The sequence below is a fragment of the Silurus meridionalis genome, chromosome 6 (genome assembly GCF_014805685.1).
Source record: "Silurus meridionalis isolate SWU-2019-XX chromosome 6, ASM1480568v1, whole genome shotgun sequence".
NCBI classification, from domain to species: Eukaryota; Metazoa; Chordata; class Actinopteri; order Siluriformes; family Siluridae; genus Silurus; species Silurus meridionalis.
In genome coordinates, this window is record NC_060889.1 from 26,734,372 (window position 1) to 26,750,145 (window position 15,774).

A 15,774-nucleotide genomic window follows, 5' to 3' on the forward strand; every position below is an offset into this window, starting at 1 on the left:
AATATTTCACCTACTTTAATGCTAGTACATGCTTTGTGTACTTCGTCCACCACTGATGGGTGGACACAAAAAAAATTACAATAGTTAATAAAATAAAACAAATATACAAATAAATAAATACTAATACAAAGAAACTGTTACTCCAGTACATATAGGCAAAACATTATTGTACGCATTTAAATAATTAATTCTGCGCATGTTTTGGCTGTGATTTAAACGTTTTTATGTTGTTTTTTTTTTTTTGCAACAGTTAAATTCCCTGTTCTTAAAGGGTTTAAGAAATCCTGCCATGTATCAGGTTTTTTTTTATACTACAAAGTTTAAATTACAAAGTTTAACAATTAAGTAAACTAAATCCTTTAGCTTTAATAAACATTTCTCTGTTCAGTGGCAATTGAACTCTTCTCGATTTTACAACTTACAATGAGAAATGTTGAAAAACTTACAATGACTATAGTGTTTAATGTGAATAAAGAAAAATCACATTATCAGTAAGTTGCACAGAGTAAAAGACTGTGAAATAAATTACTAGATTTAGTTTTCAAGGAAATGCTGAAGAATCCTTATATAGAGTGTGACTTGTAAAAGAAGCATTCTTTCAGTTTTTTGGCATTTTATTAACAAAAAAAAAAAGTACATTTTAAATCAAGTAAGAAAAAAATGTTTCAGCAACTTTGAAAACAAAATTGCCATGAAGGAAAACCAATATAGTAAATTTGGTTAGTAGTCCTTTGTTCAGAAAAAGCTCGTCACATTAATTAAAGGAAAGTACCCAATTTATCAGATAGCTTCAGCCAGTAAGACTTAAAATGTTCTCATTCTTGCTCCATTTTAACACAATGTATAGTATAAGCTCAGTGATTCCTGCTAGCTTACCAGAAAAACACTGATGCATACTTTCATTTGAGAAAAAAAAAATCCTATTCATGTTTCCTTCCAGTGTTAAACAAATGGCTTTCCTGTCCAGTCTCCTAAAACAAATATACACATACAAAAAAGAAAAAAGCTTTTGGGAGAAAATGTCCTCCTCAACGTTTTTTTTTTTCTCCTATATCGTTTAAAGTTTTAGTAGCTCCTCCCATATTCTTGACCACTCCCCAATTGACTTTCATTAAGCCCTGACATGTTTCTCCCAAATTGCCTCTCAGGTGCACCCGAAGGAAGGCTGAATGCTTCTGAGCGGTTTCCCTGATAGGCACTTTACAGGCCCAGTTCGTTCTTGTTATTTCCAAAACAGGACATTCCAGAGCAGCAGCCAACATGGATACACAAACAGTGCCAAGAGCGGGTAGATCAGCGAGCCATAGAGGGTGTGGTCCAGGATGCCCTGAGAGATGACGGACAGGAAGAGCACACAACACTCGGGCAACGTAACCGGAGCTTCCTGAAGGTCCTGGAAGAGGAAGATACAGTAGAAGATTGTGCAACCTGGACTAAGCAGCACCATCGCCAAGGCACCCAAAGATCTGAGAGGCAGGAAAAAACAGTGACAGATGATTAATTTCAACAATTTTCATTTAATTCTAGCATTTACATTTAAAAATGTATAAAATTCTAAGGTGGAAAAAAAATATATATATATATATTTTTATATATATTTTTATATTTTATATATATATTTTTTGTTGCACCATCCATAACTCACATTTGCACTACTGTACATTCCACCCATATTTATACTGTATATACTGTATCATACATACATTCATACTTGTACATAACTATATCATATAGTATATTATCTCCTGACATGTCTCTCTATGCATAAACTTTGCACATTATATTGTATATTACTATATACACACTATGTAATATTACCTACTGCACCGTCTGTACATTAAACACCCTCATCCCTGTATATATGGACCTCATACACTTTTTATCTTACTGTTACTGTGTTTTCGTACTTGGGCATGTGCGGTGTGACGCAGGCAGCAGCAGGCACCAGTGTGACAGCCAGGATGAAGCCCAGGGAGAAGTTGATGAGAGCTGTGCAGCCGAGAAGCACAGCCAGGTAGAGGAGAGCCGCCAGTTTGAGCACACGCCAGCCCTGCTCTGTGGCCTCACCTGAGATCAATCTGACACACAAACACACACACTATATTTAAAAATCACATTTGATATGCAGTAGCATATTTCAGGGAACTTATTAAAGTTTTGAAATTTGAGAGGATTGTGTGTGTGTGTATGGTACCTGTGTGTGTTGTGGGGCAGTGCCAAGCCTGCAGTGTAGATGGCGATGGCAGTGAGAACCACGGCCTCGGTCTCAGACACAGGGAAGTGCTCTACTGCAGTGTCCTGAGACAGGATGGGAAGAGTGTACAGAGCCACGCCTGTCAGGTGACTGATCACTATAGGTGTCAGTATGGACAGAACACCTGGATTTGATGGCTGGAGAGAAGGGAGAGTATTTGGGAAAAGTTTGTAATCATACAATATGTATTAAATGCATCCTTCCCATTTATATGTAGAACATGTTTTCTGACCACAGGGTAAATTCTCCACTAAAATTGAGTGACTTCTGTAAATGAACTCTCCATACTGACCGGTTCTGTTTCACCGACTCCGTCCTGGGATACTGGAGCTGGACTTCCAATCTGGACCCAGAGATCCAATGCCTACAGTAAAGTCAAGGATCCTGAAGACATTTTCACTACACGCTTCAATTGCATTCGCTTCAGGATGTGGTTTAGTTTAGTAAAATAAAAACCAAACAATTATTTGCTGCTCCTCACACTTTCTCTCACTGGTAGGAAAGCATTATTTATCCTCTTTCCCATAAATGAGCTCAGAGACACAATTGACCAGTGATGAAAGAGTGCATGCCATCCCTTAGATACCAACTTTGCTCTCCCGGATCACACCATAAACTTCTCGGTGATATGCTTTTAAAATGTACAAAAGTAATGTAGCATGAAAAGTTAAACACACAATTCACTCCGATGCTCTGCTACACAACACCTGCTGCTACTTGGTGTATTGATGGATTTTATACAGATATTGTAAAATCACAGTGACAACAAAAAATTTCTGAGTGTCCAAATATTTTGACATCTTACTAAAACACAGAAATTGTTGAGGTCTTACAGTAAGTGCACATGAAGGTGTATTTGACAGTTTCAGAGACTCATCGCTGAAAGGATACTCGCAGGAGCAGGATGGCAGCCAGCAGGCCAAAAGCAGGCATGTAATATCCAATGGACACAAAGCGAGACAACGAAGGCATTAGGTAGAAGAAGTAGGACTGGTGAAGTCTCTCCAGTAGATTATTCAGCTTCCTGAACATTCCCTCCAACAGCCTGAAAAGATTACAGCAAAAGACAGAAAAAAAAATATTATTCTTTAATTTTTTTGTTTTGCTTTTTACTTCACATTAATATTGAGTTAAAAATTTCCCTTGATCTCCTGAAAGGCCACAGAATGAAATATTTGAAGCGACACTACATCAAGCTTCTGATCTCAGATCAGGATTTAACAGTGCAAGTAACCAAAGCTCATGTCGAGAACAATGTGCAATTTTTTGCCACACCACACTGCCCTGAATTTAGGAGCAGACATTTCAAATACAGCGTGGGTTATATTCTGCTGAAAAGATAAACAAGGCTCCCGATGTCTTAAACATGGCAGACCTGCCGAGAGTGGTGGCGTCAGTCTTGTAGTGTCTGAAGCTGTTGATGCCGCGGAGGGTCACAGCCTCGATGTGATAGCGCAGGAAGAGCCCGTGGTCACCCCAGGGCCGACCGCTCGCCTGCTTCAGCACCATCAGCATCATAGTCTGTGCTGAATGCGTGTATCCCTCTGAACTGTCCCAGTCGTTCCTCTGGAGCTGAGACACAATGTGAAGCCATACTGTAAATTCTTCTTCATATAAAAAAACACAACAGGAACATGAAGGACTTTACAGTGTACAATTCTGAGATATAATCGCTGAAATTCCTGAACGATTCCACTGTGACCGATGTCAATTTCCTCTCTAACTGTTGCTAGATTATGCACGCATGATTACAGATATGAACATTTTTACTGAGGCTAAAAAATTGCATCATTAACTGTCATGGTGAATGCAATAGAAACAGTTTAAACAAAAAAACAACAACTATTTGTCAGTAAAAAATATCTGTAAAATACAACTTTCTCAAAACAATGATTTTATTATTTTTTTTTTTTTAAGATATAGCCTTATTAAATTCCTTATGTATTCTCAATATAAATATACACTGACCAGGCATAACATTATAACATTATCTCCTCATCATGGCACCTGTCGGTGAGTGGAATATATTTATCAGGAATCAAGTGAACATTTTGTCCTCAAAGATGATGTTAGAAGCAGGACAAATGGGCGAGCGTAAGGATTTGAGCGATTTTGACAAATTGTGACGTCTAGACGTCTCGGTCAGAGAATCTCCAAAACTGCAGCTCTTGTGTGCTATCACAGCCAGCTGAGGCTCATTGATGTATGAAGGGAGTGAAGGTGAAGGCTTTTCCGTGTGGTCCGATCCAACAGACGAGCTCCTGTAGCTCAAATTGCTGAAGATGTTTATGCTGTTAATGCTCGACTGGTCAGGACTGTTTTGGCGTCAAAAAGGGGGACCAACAATTGAATTCAATTTCAATTGAATTCATTTGTACATGTATAGCGCTTTTAACAATGAACATTGTCTCAAATTAGCTTTACACAGATAAAGTGGTGATAAAAATGAATAGGACATTCTTTTTAAGTGTAAGTTTGTCCCTGATGAGTGAGCCGGTGGCGACTGCGGCGAGGAAAAACTCCCCGAGATGGCATAAGGAAGAAACCTTCAGAGGAACCAGACTCGAGAGAAATCCCATCCTCATCTTGGTTGCACCGAATCCCTTTATAGCACAATATTAGGCTGATCGTTTGCCATAAAATGATGCCTGGTCGGTGTATATCAACCACATTTCTCTATAAAAGCTACAATGCTAGGACATAAAATGACAAATAGCTTTTGTAGTATTAAAAAATAAAAGGTTTTCCACACACAGTGTGCATCATAATTTAACGGCATCTATACGTCTTGAAGTTTCTCTTACCTTCCCCTGAATGGTGCAGAGGATGCCGAGCTTCTGGCAGAAGGCATGGAAGAGGTTGGCCAGGTCCAGGTTGGGCAGCTGTCCATTTAGACCCTCCAGTACCAGGTCCAAACTGGTGATGACATCACTGCTGAGCTCCATCGAGAGAGCAGCCTGGATGGAGCCTGCTCGGCCCTGTAGCGGCGTAAAGTCCATCCCTGATTGATCAACAGCAGAATTGTTTTATTTAGATATATAGATATATACTAGTAATTTTATATTTTTTAATGTAGATGTTGTATACCTTTGGGTTGCAACTAACGATTATTTTGATAATCAATTATTTGAATTTTTTTTTTCTTTTTCAGATTATTCGATTAATCAGATAAAAATTTAAACCTAAAAAAAAGATTTATTGGATGTTTTGCTCATTATAACTATATAAAAACCCTAATTCAGTGTATTGATGTATAAAAGTGTACTTAAAAAATGCAAACGCCTATTGACTATGAACAGTTGCATTTGAGAATCTGTCAGTGAACAGTTTATAACCTTAACAATAATGAATGGACGTTCAGTGTCACCCAGACGAGGATGTTTCCTTTTGAGTCTGGTTCCTCTCAAGGTTTCTTCATCAACCCATCTCAGAGAACAAAGAAATCTGAATAATCTGAATATAAATACCTCAACACGCTCAATAAAATGTCCACATGGCATTTACAATAATATAACCTCACAGCTCTCTTTTCACTTCAGCTCCACTTTACATTCTTTTAAATGACTGAAAGCTCTTCGGAGTGTAGGGATAGGAGGCATTTCCTATTTATCTTTAAAAAAAATTAAAATGGAACATGCATTAACAAGGACATTGTAGAAAAATATACACCAGGGTTTCTCAATACAGATTCCTAGAATCCATATTTCTCTCACTGTCTGGCCATCTCACTTCCTTCCTCTTTTTCTAAAGTTACATATGCTCCTGAGATACCAGTGATTTATCTCAATGCCCTACTTCTGGACAGTGTTCTCTTCAAATGGAAAACACTTTCTGTTTCCTAGTTTCCTACAATAGTTTAAAGCTACGGGTTTGGCCACAAACAGTCGTTTCCATTAGTGAACAATTGATGACCTCAGCAATAATAGAACAATAATGATTAGACCTTTGGTGTCACACCGATGAGGATTTGTTTCCTTGTCTGGTTCCTCTCAAGGTTTCTTCCTTTTACCTTCTCAGTGGGTTGTTTTCTTGACACCGTCAGAACAGGTTATGGATAAACATATAAGGACTAATTTATGATAATAACATTTATATTCGCAATCTATTGATTTTTGTAAAGCTGATTTGGAGTCCATTGTTAAAAGTATAATACAAATTGAATGATACTGAATTTATTTCATTTGTCTGTTTGTATATACAGGCAGACCCCAACTTATGACGTAGATAGGGACCGAAAAAAACGGTCGTAAGTCCAATCAGGTCGTACGTGACTACTCCATGATGCGTTCCGACGCAGACATAAAGAGGCACTGTAAACACTTTTACATTTTTTTTTTTTTTACATAGTACAAATAAAGTAAATAAAATCTGAGGTGAACGTCGTATCTCTGAAATGTCGTAAGTATTTATTTAAACATTTAATCGAGGTTAGAAATCATCTGAAATGTTCTGTATTTGATGAAGCTTGCAGTCTGGTTGAATGAAATTAAGTAAGTAACATGTGACTCACCAGTGATGTTGGTATGATGGTAGCCCTCTAACCAAGCCTGCATGCCGATGAGATCGTGCTCGTTCACCAGGAATATGATGTCTTTGGCCCAGTAAATCTGACCTGAGATTACAACATTTGGAATGTTATATTACACGTCTATTTTTTGCGTCTGTGTTTAAATTTTACGGTTTTAGATCTCTTTTCCCCCTAAATAACTTTGAGAAAATTGCACTAAGGTACGTAATTTCTTTGATATGGTGAGCATTCAGCTCATACAGTGTGTTAATGTACAGTCAGTCTTTTTCCATCACTAGTGATAATTTTATCTTTTAGAAGTGTAACCCTAGGTCTTATCTCACTGATTGCTATCAGTTTGTTGGTGTAAATGGTGAGTTTTCCACACTCTCTGAGGTAAAGTTTGGTGTTCCACAAGGATCTGTCTTAGGCCCACTGCTTTTCTCTTTTTCTCTGCTGCCTTTGGGTGAAATTATACAATAACAAAGTAAAACCGACATAATCGTGCTTGTTCATTCTTTTAATAATCTGCCTGGAAGAAAAGGTTTGTCACATGTGTAATTTCTTCCTTTCCTGGTACATGCACATCACATCATATGGTCGTTAAATTTTTTCACAAGGCAGCGCATTCATTTAGAACAATGACTAAACTGACAGCAGACTGCCTATCAAGATTTTCAAAACGGACCACGGTATAAATAATAGTCATGTACAATAGGGTGCTGTCACTTTTTCTGTCCATGAATCTTACTGTAGATTAGCCTGAATTCTCTACTATTAAAGCACAAAATAATAAATCTGAATACATCTTCCAAAACTGCACCCCATAAAACCCCTAAGAACATGAAGTGAATCATGAAGTGTGTGTAAATCAAGTTTATAAGCCTCTCACTTCTGAAATACTGTGCGAGACCCAGCAGAAGGCCAACTGCCTGGTTGTTGCTGTTGCCAGGACTGCAGGGGGCGCTGAGCACCAGGGCTTCTGTTCGGGGAGCTCGAGGTGCTCGCAGGATCCCGTACACATTAGTGCCTCGAACCATCTGAAAGAGGGGGAGAAAAGGGGGAGGAATTAATGATTAACTTTATGACTAAAGTAATATTTTTCCCACTTATAAACAAATTTTATATTTAAATCCTTCAAGCCATAACCCTTGAGGGTCTAAGTTCTTCTTCAGGTTTAGAATTTAACATTATTCTGTGCACACACACATGTACCAAAATAATATATGCATATTTACTCAGCAAATGTTTTATAAAACCATCATTTCTTCATACTTATTTTATCTTTGTGATGTTTCTTTTATGGCTTTCCCGAACAACTGACGTTTGTAACAAAACCTCGGACAGAAAAAAACAAACAAACAAACAAAAAACAAAACAAAGCTTCCTAAACCTTTTACGATATTCTGTCATGCCGATAAAGGTTTATACAAACTCACAAATCTCTCCTTGTTCTCATCAGGGAAAGGCAGAGTGCGTGAGAAGCTCTGGGTGAAAACCTCCAGCCCTCTGGCCTGCATCGTCTTCACCAGCCAGTCCACCGGCATTCCCCTTCAGTGACCGAGAGCGAGACATGAACACCAATAAAGATGAAAGGACGTGCAGACATTTTCTCTCGAAATGTCCTCGGTTTTCATTTCCACTTTGGGAAAGTCTCTTCCACTCACCCAACCTTCTTCTTCTGAGCTGCAAACTCCCGCCCTGTAGCCAAGGCTCTTTCTCCTGAGGGGAACCTCTCCTCCACCATGGTGGAACCCATGGCGTTCTCAGACATGTACGTCCGTAGAGTGAACGGCTCAAACGCCAGGCCCATGAACCAGGCGATGCCCGCCAGGTAGCACACCACACTGGGAAAAACAACGAAGGCTTTCATTCTCCATCTTTAACCCGATCTGAATGATGGTTTTTAAACACTGAAGCCTGTGTTGATGTTTTTATATGAATCCATCAAAACTTTGAACACCACAAAGGCAAATGTAATGCAGTGAGTGAGTGTTTACCATAGAGGAGTGTTGAGGCGGGTGAGGAGACTGGTCAACGCCTTCCTTCGGTTCGGGTCGGATAACAGACCCATTCTGTTTCTCTGGTACTGGACTCACTGTGACCTGGAACACCACCATGATATCCAGAAGAAGGGATCAGTGATGTTAGCAAATACAAGCAGGGATGCAACAGTAACACGGTATTTTTTTTATCCTATTTTAGTTATAATATCCGAGTTCTGCGTATCAGCCAACACCCAAATACATCATCTTCACCATACTTCTGTTCATGATACCTGAATGTTACAGTAGGAGGTGGATTTTCTGAACCAAGGAGCAACATGATCGACAGCTGGACCACATTATATCAATACACGCTTTTAGAAGATCTCAGACACAGGAATGAAGGTGATGATCCTCGTTCCTCTCGTGTTGACTGCTAACTGGTTTAGCGCTTTGCTAGCTGCACGAGAGCTGTCACAGCTCAACCGTTGGGTCAGCTGCTACGCTTTTTGTTCCTTTTTACCAAATAAATGCACTGTTTATACCATTTATATATCAAAGCACACACGCACAATGTTAAGGGTTGGGTTTTTTCCAAATTCCTACCTTGAAAAAGAAAATTAGATTCCTAAAGAACGCAAAAACGCATTCATTTTTCTCCGGCTTCCCATCGGAAGTGAAATGCCACCGGAACTTCCGGTGATCTATCAAAACTACAAATAATTCCTAAAGTGCATTTCCGGAAAATAATGCGATTTAGGTCAGCAAATTTTTGGGGTCCGCCTTGAAAATCCGTCCCAGCAAACGGAGAGAATCGCAAATGGTTCCTACCGCCCCCCCTCGTTTACAAATAAATGACGTAATGTTTACTTAGTTTATTAAATTACTGTACATTATTACTACACTTGTTCAATAAACATTTCATTCAATGTACTTTTATTTGTGTAGCGATTCTAACAATTGACAGTGTCCCAAAGCAGCTTTAAAGAGATGAAGAAGTGAGATGGTATAAGGAAGAAAGCTTGAGAGGGATAATTTAAGGATCCTTATTGTTACATAAAAGTTAAAGACACTCATCAGAAACAGTCCAAGAAACAGTCCAACTACCACTTAAACAACGCTTACATTATTTTCAGTTATATACAATTTTGTTTTATTTGTATAGCAATTTTAATCATGGACATGGACATCTCAAAGCAGCTTTACAGAATTTAATTACAAACAAAACAAATTGTAGCATCATAAAGCAATTTAATTAAATCCATTAAAAAAGCCTGAATTAGTGTACAAGATTGTAAATTATTATTTGAATGTTAACAGTTTTCTGTAGCTAATCTGACCCATTTTTATTCGTTCACAAAACATTTTATTATCAAAATGCTGGATGCATAATCTGCCATTTTAAGATGCCTGGATTGTATTTGGTCCACATCTAAACTTTTTATGCTCTTAATCAAATAAAATACAGTAAAAAAACTTAAAACATTGTGCACTATTTAGCATAATAATGTCGCTAATGTATCTATAATTAAGATAAGTGTCTGTGCTTGTATGGATTTAATCATGAGCATGATGATGACTTATCTGGTATGAGATTTAGGATTGGGAGGTTTTGAGATTTGGGATTGGACAAGCTTCAATCCTATGTCAGCTAATGTGCCACTGATTAATTTTAAACAACTTTTGGTTTAGAAAAAAGAAAAAAAAACCCTGCAAAAACAAAATGTTTAATGTTGACGGGCAGGTAAGGGTTTAGTGTTAGGGGTTAGAGCTAGGGGTAAATTGTGACATGGAAGGCCACTGTAAAAGAAAAAAGTCCAATTACTTTATACTGATGTTATATTCACAGCCATGGACTAATCAGCACGATTTTAATTGAAGTTAATTAAGGTTAAGTGTTGTCATAATTCATTTACTGTAAAGTGTACCCGAAATATACTCATATGTAATTTAAATGGAAATGAAATACTTTGTCAAATACTTTTATTGTCAAATAAAGGACACATTTCTTTCACTTTTTATTTATTTTTGTGTTGTTTTCTATTTTGTTATGTTAGTGTGATTGTTTATATTTTATGGTGAAGCTAAAAGGTAGGCAGATGAGAGTGAGAGTGTATTTCAAAATGATAAAATCTTTGAAATAATTTCATAAACATCAATGTATTCGGATTTTTTTATTGCTTAAATTCTATACAATTGACACAGTGAGGTTTTTGTAAATCCATCAGTGACAAGTGTCTAAAAGGTGGTAAAAGTGAAGGTGTCAGCTTTTCAGTAAAAGCTTTTAGCACACACGAAAGGAAATTTCTTTTTACAGCCAACATCATTCCAGTCCTTCATTTCTGCAGAAAAAGGAAGAAAGATATAATTATTATATAAAAAATCTACTTCTTCTTTCTACTGCTCTCATTAGGGGGCGCCACAGCGGATCATCCGTCTCCATACCCCCCTGTCCTTTACATCTGCCTCTTTCACACCAACCACCTGCATGTCTTTCCTCACCACATCCATAAACCTCCTCCTTGGCCTTCCTCTTTCCTCCTTCCTGGTGGTCTATCCTCAGTATTCTCCTACTGAGATACCCCATGTCCCTCCTCTGCACATGTCCAAACCATCTCAATCTCGCCTCCCTCACGTTGTCTTCAAAGCGTCCTACAATAAACTTGTTTCTAATCCTGTCCATCGTCATCACTCCCAATGAAAACCTCAACATCTTTAGCTCTGCTACCTCCAGCTCCACCTCCTGTCTTTTACTCAATGCCACTGTCTCTAAACCAAAACATTGCAGGTCTCACCACAGTCCTATAAACTTTCCCTTTCACTCTTGCAGATACTCTTTTATCACAAATCACTCCTGCTCTCACTTTTCTCCACCCACTCCACCCTGCCTGCACACTTTTCTTTACTTCTCTAACATACTCTCAATTACTTTGCACTGTTGAACCCAGGTACCTGAACTCCTCCACCTTCTCCACCTTTTCTCCCTGCAACCACACCACTCCACTGCCCTCCCTCTCATTCACACACATGTACCCTGTCTTACTCCTACTGACTTTCATTCCCCTTCTCTCCAGCACATACCTCCACCAGTCTCTTTTCACCATGCTCCCTACTCTCACCACAAATCACAATATCATCCGCAAACATCATAGTCCATGGAGGCTCCTGTCTGACCTCATCTGTCAACCTGTCAATCACCACTGCAAACAGGAAAGGGCTTAGAGCCAATCCTTGATGCAATGCAACCTTAACCTTAAAACAGTCTGTTGTTCCTACTGCACACTTCACCACTGTCACACTGTCCTCATAAATGTCCTGCACAACCCTTACATACTTCACACACCAGACTTCCTCATACAATACCACAACTCCTCTCTCGGCACCCCATCTTACACTTTCTCTAAATCCACAAACCACAGTGCAACTCCTTCTGACCTTCTCTATACTTCTCCATCAACATTCTCAAAGCAAATAATGCGTAGTAGTGAATTATTATATAAATATAAGTAAAATAAAAATGTCACATAAACTTACATACCTAAATATAAGATAGATGGAGAGATAAATAGAATAAATGTTTTCAGATATGCTTACTGCCATGGTTCATTTGGACACAGCACTCTCCTAAGATATGATTGGGTTCCCTTGGGTTCCATTTGGTGTAAGTCATTTTGCTGCCATCAGTCCAAAACCAGTGATTTCTCTGTAAAGATAAACAGTGAATAGTCTATTACAGGCTGTAATATTTGATCAAATTTCAGATTTGTTTGTTCCTTTATCTGAATAATTATAATTTGCCATTTAGCAAACCTTCTGACAGTCAGAAAGGCCGATCCATGTTGGATTCTCTCCAGGGTCATGAATACGGATAACGGACTTGGCCAGTCGATAATCGTTGTCATTTTGAATTGAGATCAAGTGTCCACCCAAATTCTGACAGTGTTTCTAGAAAAAAAACCCAACAACTTTAGTATCATTGCACATTGCTTAATTGTGATTATTATTGTGCAAAACTTTGGAAGGGAAAAAAATTCTCTTCACTATATACTGTTCATAATTTACTGATTGCTAATCTACAGATAATTGGAAATTGAATATTACATCACACCTGTATAGCTCATATACAGTGCACCACTGCTGTGCTAATAGGTAAGCATGTAATCACACTGCACTTCTTTTTAAAAAAATAATGTGAAACTAATGTGAATAAAGATTAAATGAATTGAATTGAACCTCAGCAGAAGCCCAGATCATCCTAGTGGCCTGATATATATAACAGCGTTTATCAGATATCACCCAGCCATTTGAACAGCATTTGCCGCATTTTTCATTGACTTGACGGTGTGCTGCTTCTGATTAATTGAGCATGAAAACAAACAAGCAAAAAAAAACAACAACAACAAAAAAAAGAAACTGGTTAGTTCATGAGAACAAACAAACTAAAACCATAAACAAGCAAGCAAACAGAAATGATAGACATGTAGGTCATTTAAACAGTGTTACTTAGGTGACATGGTTGTTCATTTTTGATAAGGAATGGACTGAAAGGAATAGAGATCTATATATTAGTTGTTTACTAATAACTTTGTCCGTACAGCGGAGTCCCTGGCTATCTTCAAGCGGCGGTTGAAGACCTACTCCACTGCCCTCCCTCTCATTCATACACTCTGTCTTACTCCTTCTGACTTTCATTTCCCTTCTCTCCAACACGCTCACACCGCAAATCACAATATCATCTGCAAACATCATAGTCCATGGATACTCCTGTCTGACATCGTCTGTCAACCTGTCAATCACCACTGCAAACAGGAAAGGGCTCAAAACCGATCCTTGATGTAATGCAACCCTCACCTTAAACCTGTCTGTTGATCCTACTGCACACTTCACTGCTGTTATTCTGTCCTCTTACATGTCCTGCACCACCCTCACATACTTCTCTGACACACCTAACTTCCTCATACTATACTACAACTCCTCTCTCCACCCTGTCGTATGCTTTCTCTAAATCCACAAACACACATTGCAACTCCTTCTGACCATCTCTTAAACATTTAACACTTAAATTAGCACTTTCCAGGTTTGCTTTGTAGAATTCAAGAGTTATATTTATATTAAGTTTGTAATCTAGCGTACCAGTGTAGATTTATTCATTGCTAGAGACTCAACGCACTTTTGTACGTCGCTCTGAACAAGTGCGTCTGCTAAATGCCGCAAATGTAAATGTAAATGTAAACTTACATTTATAAGGAACATTCCTATTAATTCTTTATTACCAAATTATCTGTGTAAAGCTGCTTTGAGACAGTGTCCATTGTTAAAAGCACAATACAACTGGGGGCAGTATATTAACTTGTAGTATCGTATGAACTGTGGTTGTATATTATTAACAATTACCACCATGTAACCTAAGTGGCTTTGTGTTTATGTTTCCTAAGAATCTAGATTTTTAAACAGTCAATAAATACAGTACTTATATAATATAATAATAAATAAATAAAGGACTTATTCATTAAGATCATGTTCATTATTTGTGCAGTTTTATTTACCTTGTACGAGCTTATCAAAATAAGCATCTAGAAAACAGAAGAAAAGATATATTAGTGGTTACAATAGCTACATTGATGCTATTGTATTGTTTAGTTTTATTTTACCTGACAGCTCTGCAGTAGCTTTAAAGGAGGAAAGAAATGGTAAAGATCAGTATATGTCGTAAATCATTTTCTATCATTGTCACTGTTTTAAAAATACAAAAGCAGATTTTGATTCAGATCACAGTAATCTGGCTACAATCACGAGATATCACAACCAAGTCATGTTTTCAGTAACAGCTTTTCAAAAGTGCAAAAACACTACAACAGTGGAGTATTGAAACAGATTCTGCATTATAACTTTAATAGTGCTTTTGAAGTACACCTGCTTCTGTAAGGGTGCAGTTGTTTTGAGTTAAAGGTATCCTGTTCAATAATATTAAAACTCTTACCCAAAGCTGTTGCTGATGCGGCCAGAATAAGAAGCAACACTGCTTCAGTTTGACGTGCCATACTGTAATTCTGGCTTTTCATGCACTGCAAGAAATGAAGACATTAATGCATAATTATTGAAAACAATGTTAAAAGAATCCATCCACTTACATCTAATCAGGAGTCTCTTTTTGCTTGATGTAAAACACTGAGGTAAGTGGTGGTGCTTATATAGTGATGCTGAAGGAAACCTTCTCTATTCCAAAATTGCTAAAAAAAAAAAAAAATCTAAACTTGAGTTAATGATTATATCATATATACTAACTGACAGATGGCATGTTGAGTTGGAAATGTTTGGATATGTAAATGATTTATATGAAATAACCAGTATTATTTGTGCTGTGCATTCACAGTGTATGAATGAAAGAGGAAAAGAACAGAAAAACTATAGATATTATTCTTAAATTCTTTGTTTTTTGGTTCAAATATCTGCAGCATCCTAATTCAGTATTCAGTAGTTATTATTTGATAGGCAAGTGATCCCTGGGTTTTGTACAAACAACAACCTGAGAAATATAAAAGAATGTAATGAAATTTAGGTTGTAATGCAACGAACTATTACTCATTTTATTGTAATATTTAAATAAGCTTCAAGTAATTGAGCCATACATTTTCTCAAGTATGCCATAATACATATTTATAAATTTATATGAACATGTGTTATAAATTTTACTTCTGTGTAAACAGTTTATAGACTACTTTTATTAATTATTAGTTGTAAAAGCTTTTTTTGTTGGCAGTTTGGTTTTCTCCTGTTTATGGTTGATTAGGGAGTTTTGTTTTTCTGTCACATTAAGATTTTTTTTTACTCCCTCTGATAATTGGGAACCTTTTGTTTAATATTTTGGCCTTTTTTTTTTAAGGTATTGCTGTAAACCTTCAAACTTTTGCATAGTCTAATTTATTTAAGGTATTGCTGTAAACCTTCAAACTTTTGCATAGTCTAATGGTGGTGACACTTTATTTTTTGTTTTTTTTATTTTCCTTAAGATTTCTTTGTTGTTTCTC

General features: G+C 37.4%; 2 protein-coding genes across 4 annotated transcripts; both read right to left on the reverse strand.

Moving 5' to 3' along the window:
* Nucleotides 1–596: 596 nt before the first annotated feature.
* Nucleotides 597–9,513, reverse strand: gpaa1 (glycosylphosphatidylinositol anchor attachment 1). Of its 3 annotated transcripts, XM_046852406.1 has the most exons (14): nt 9,353–9,513; nt 9,040–9,261; nt 8,762–8,866; nt 8,429–8,608; nt 8,201–8,312; nt 7,654–7,801; nt 6,765–6,866; nt 5,059–5,255; nt 3,630–3,826; nt 3,146–3,299; nt 2,547–2,618; nt 2,195–2,391; nt 1,908–2,078; nt 597–1,466 (listed from the first exon to the last, which is right to left on the reverse strand). In XM_046852406.1, exons 3-14 carry the CDS (start codon nt 8,833–8,835, stop codon nt 1,223–1,225), a joined length of 1,848 nt encoding a protein of 615 aa, XP_046708362.1. In that variant the 5' UTR covers nt 8,836–8,866; nt 9,040–9,261; nt 9,353–9,513; the 3' UTR covers nt 597–1,222. The 3 variants fall into 3 exon arrangements, with proteins under 3 accessions (XP_046708362.1, XP_046708359.1, XP_046708361.1); XM_046852403.1 differs by lacking the exon at nt 9,040–9,261 and having other exon boundaries at nt 9,353–9,512; XM_046852405.1 differs by lacking the exon at nt 9,353–9,513 and having other exon boundaries at nt 9,040–9,346.
* Nucleotides 9,514–10,905: 1,392 nt separating this feature from the next.
* On the reverse strand, nt 10,906–14,919 carry LOC124387819 (lactose-binding lectin l-2-like). Its single transcript, XM_046852422.1, has 8 exons — nt 14,878–14,919; nt 14,727–14,811; nt 14,398–14,415; nt 14,293–14,319; nt 12,980–13,098; nt 12,557–12,691; nt 12,341–12,449; nt 10,906–11,088 (listed from the first exon to the last, which is right to left on the reverse strand). Exons 2-8 carry the CDS (start codon nt 14,806–14,808, stop codon nt 11,018–11,020), a joined length of 561 nt encoding a protein of 186 aa, XP_046708378.1. The 5' UTR covers nt 14,809–14,811; nt 14,878–14,919; the 3' UTR covers nt 10,906–11,017.
* Nucleotides 14,920–15,774: the final 855 nt, after the last annotated feature.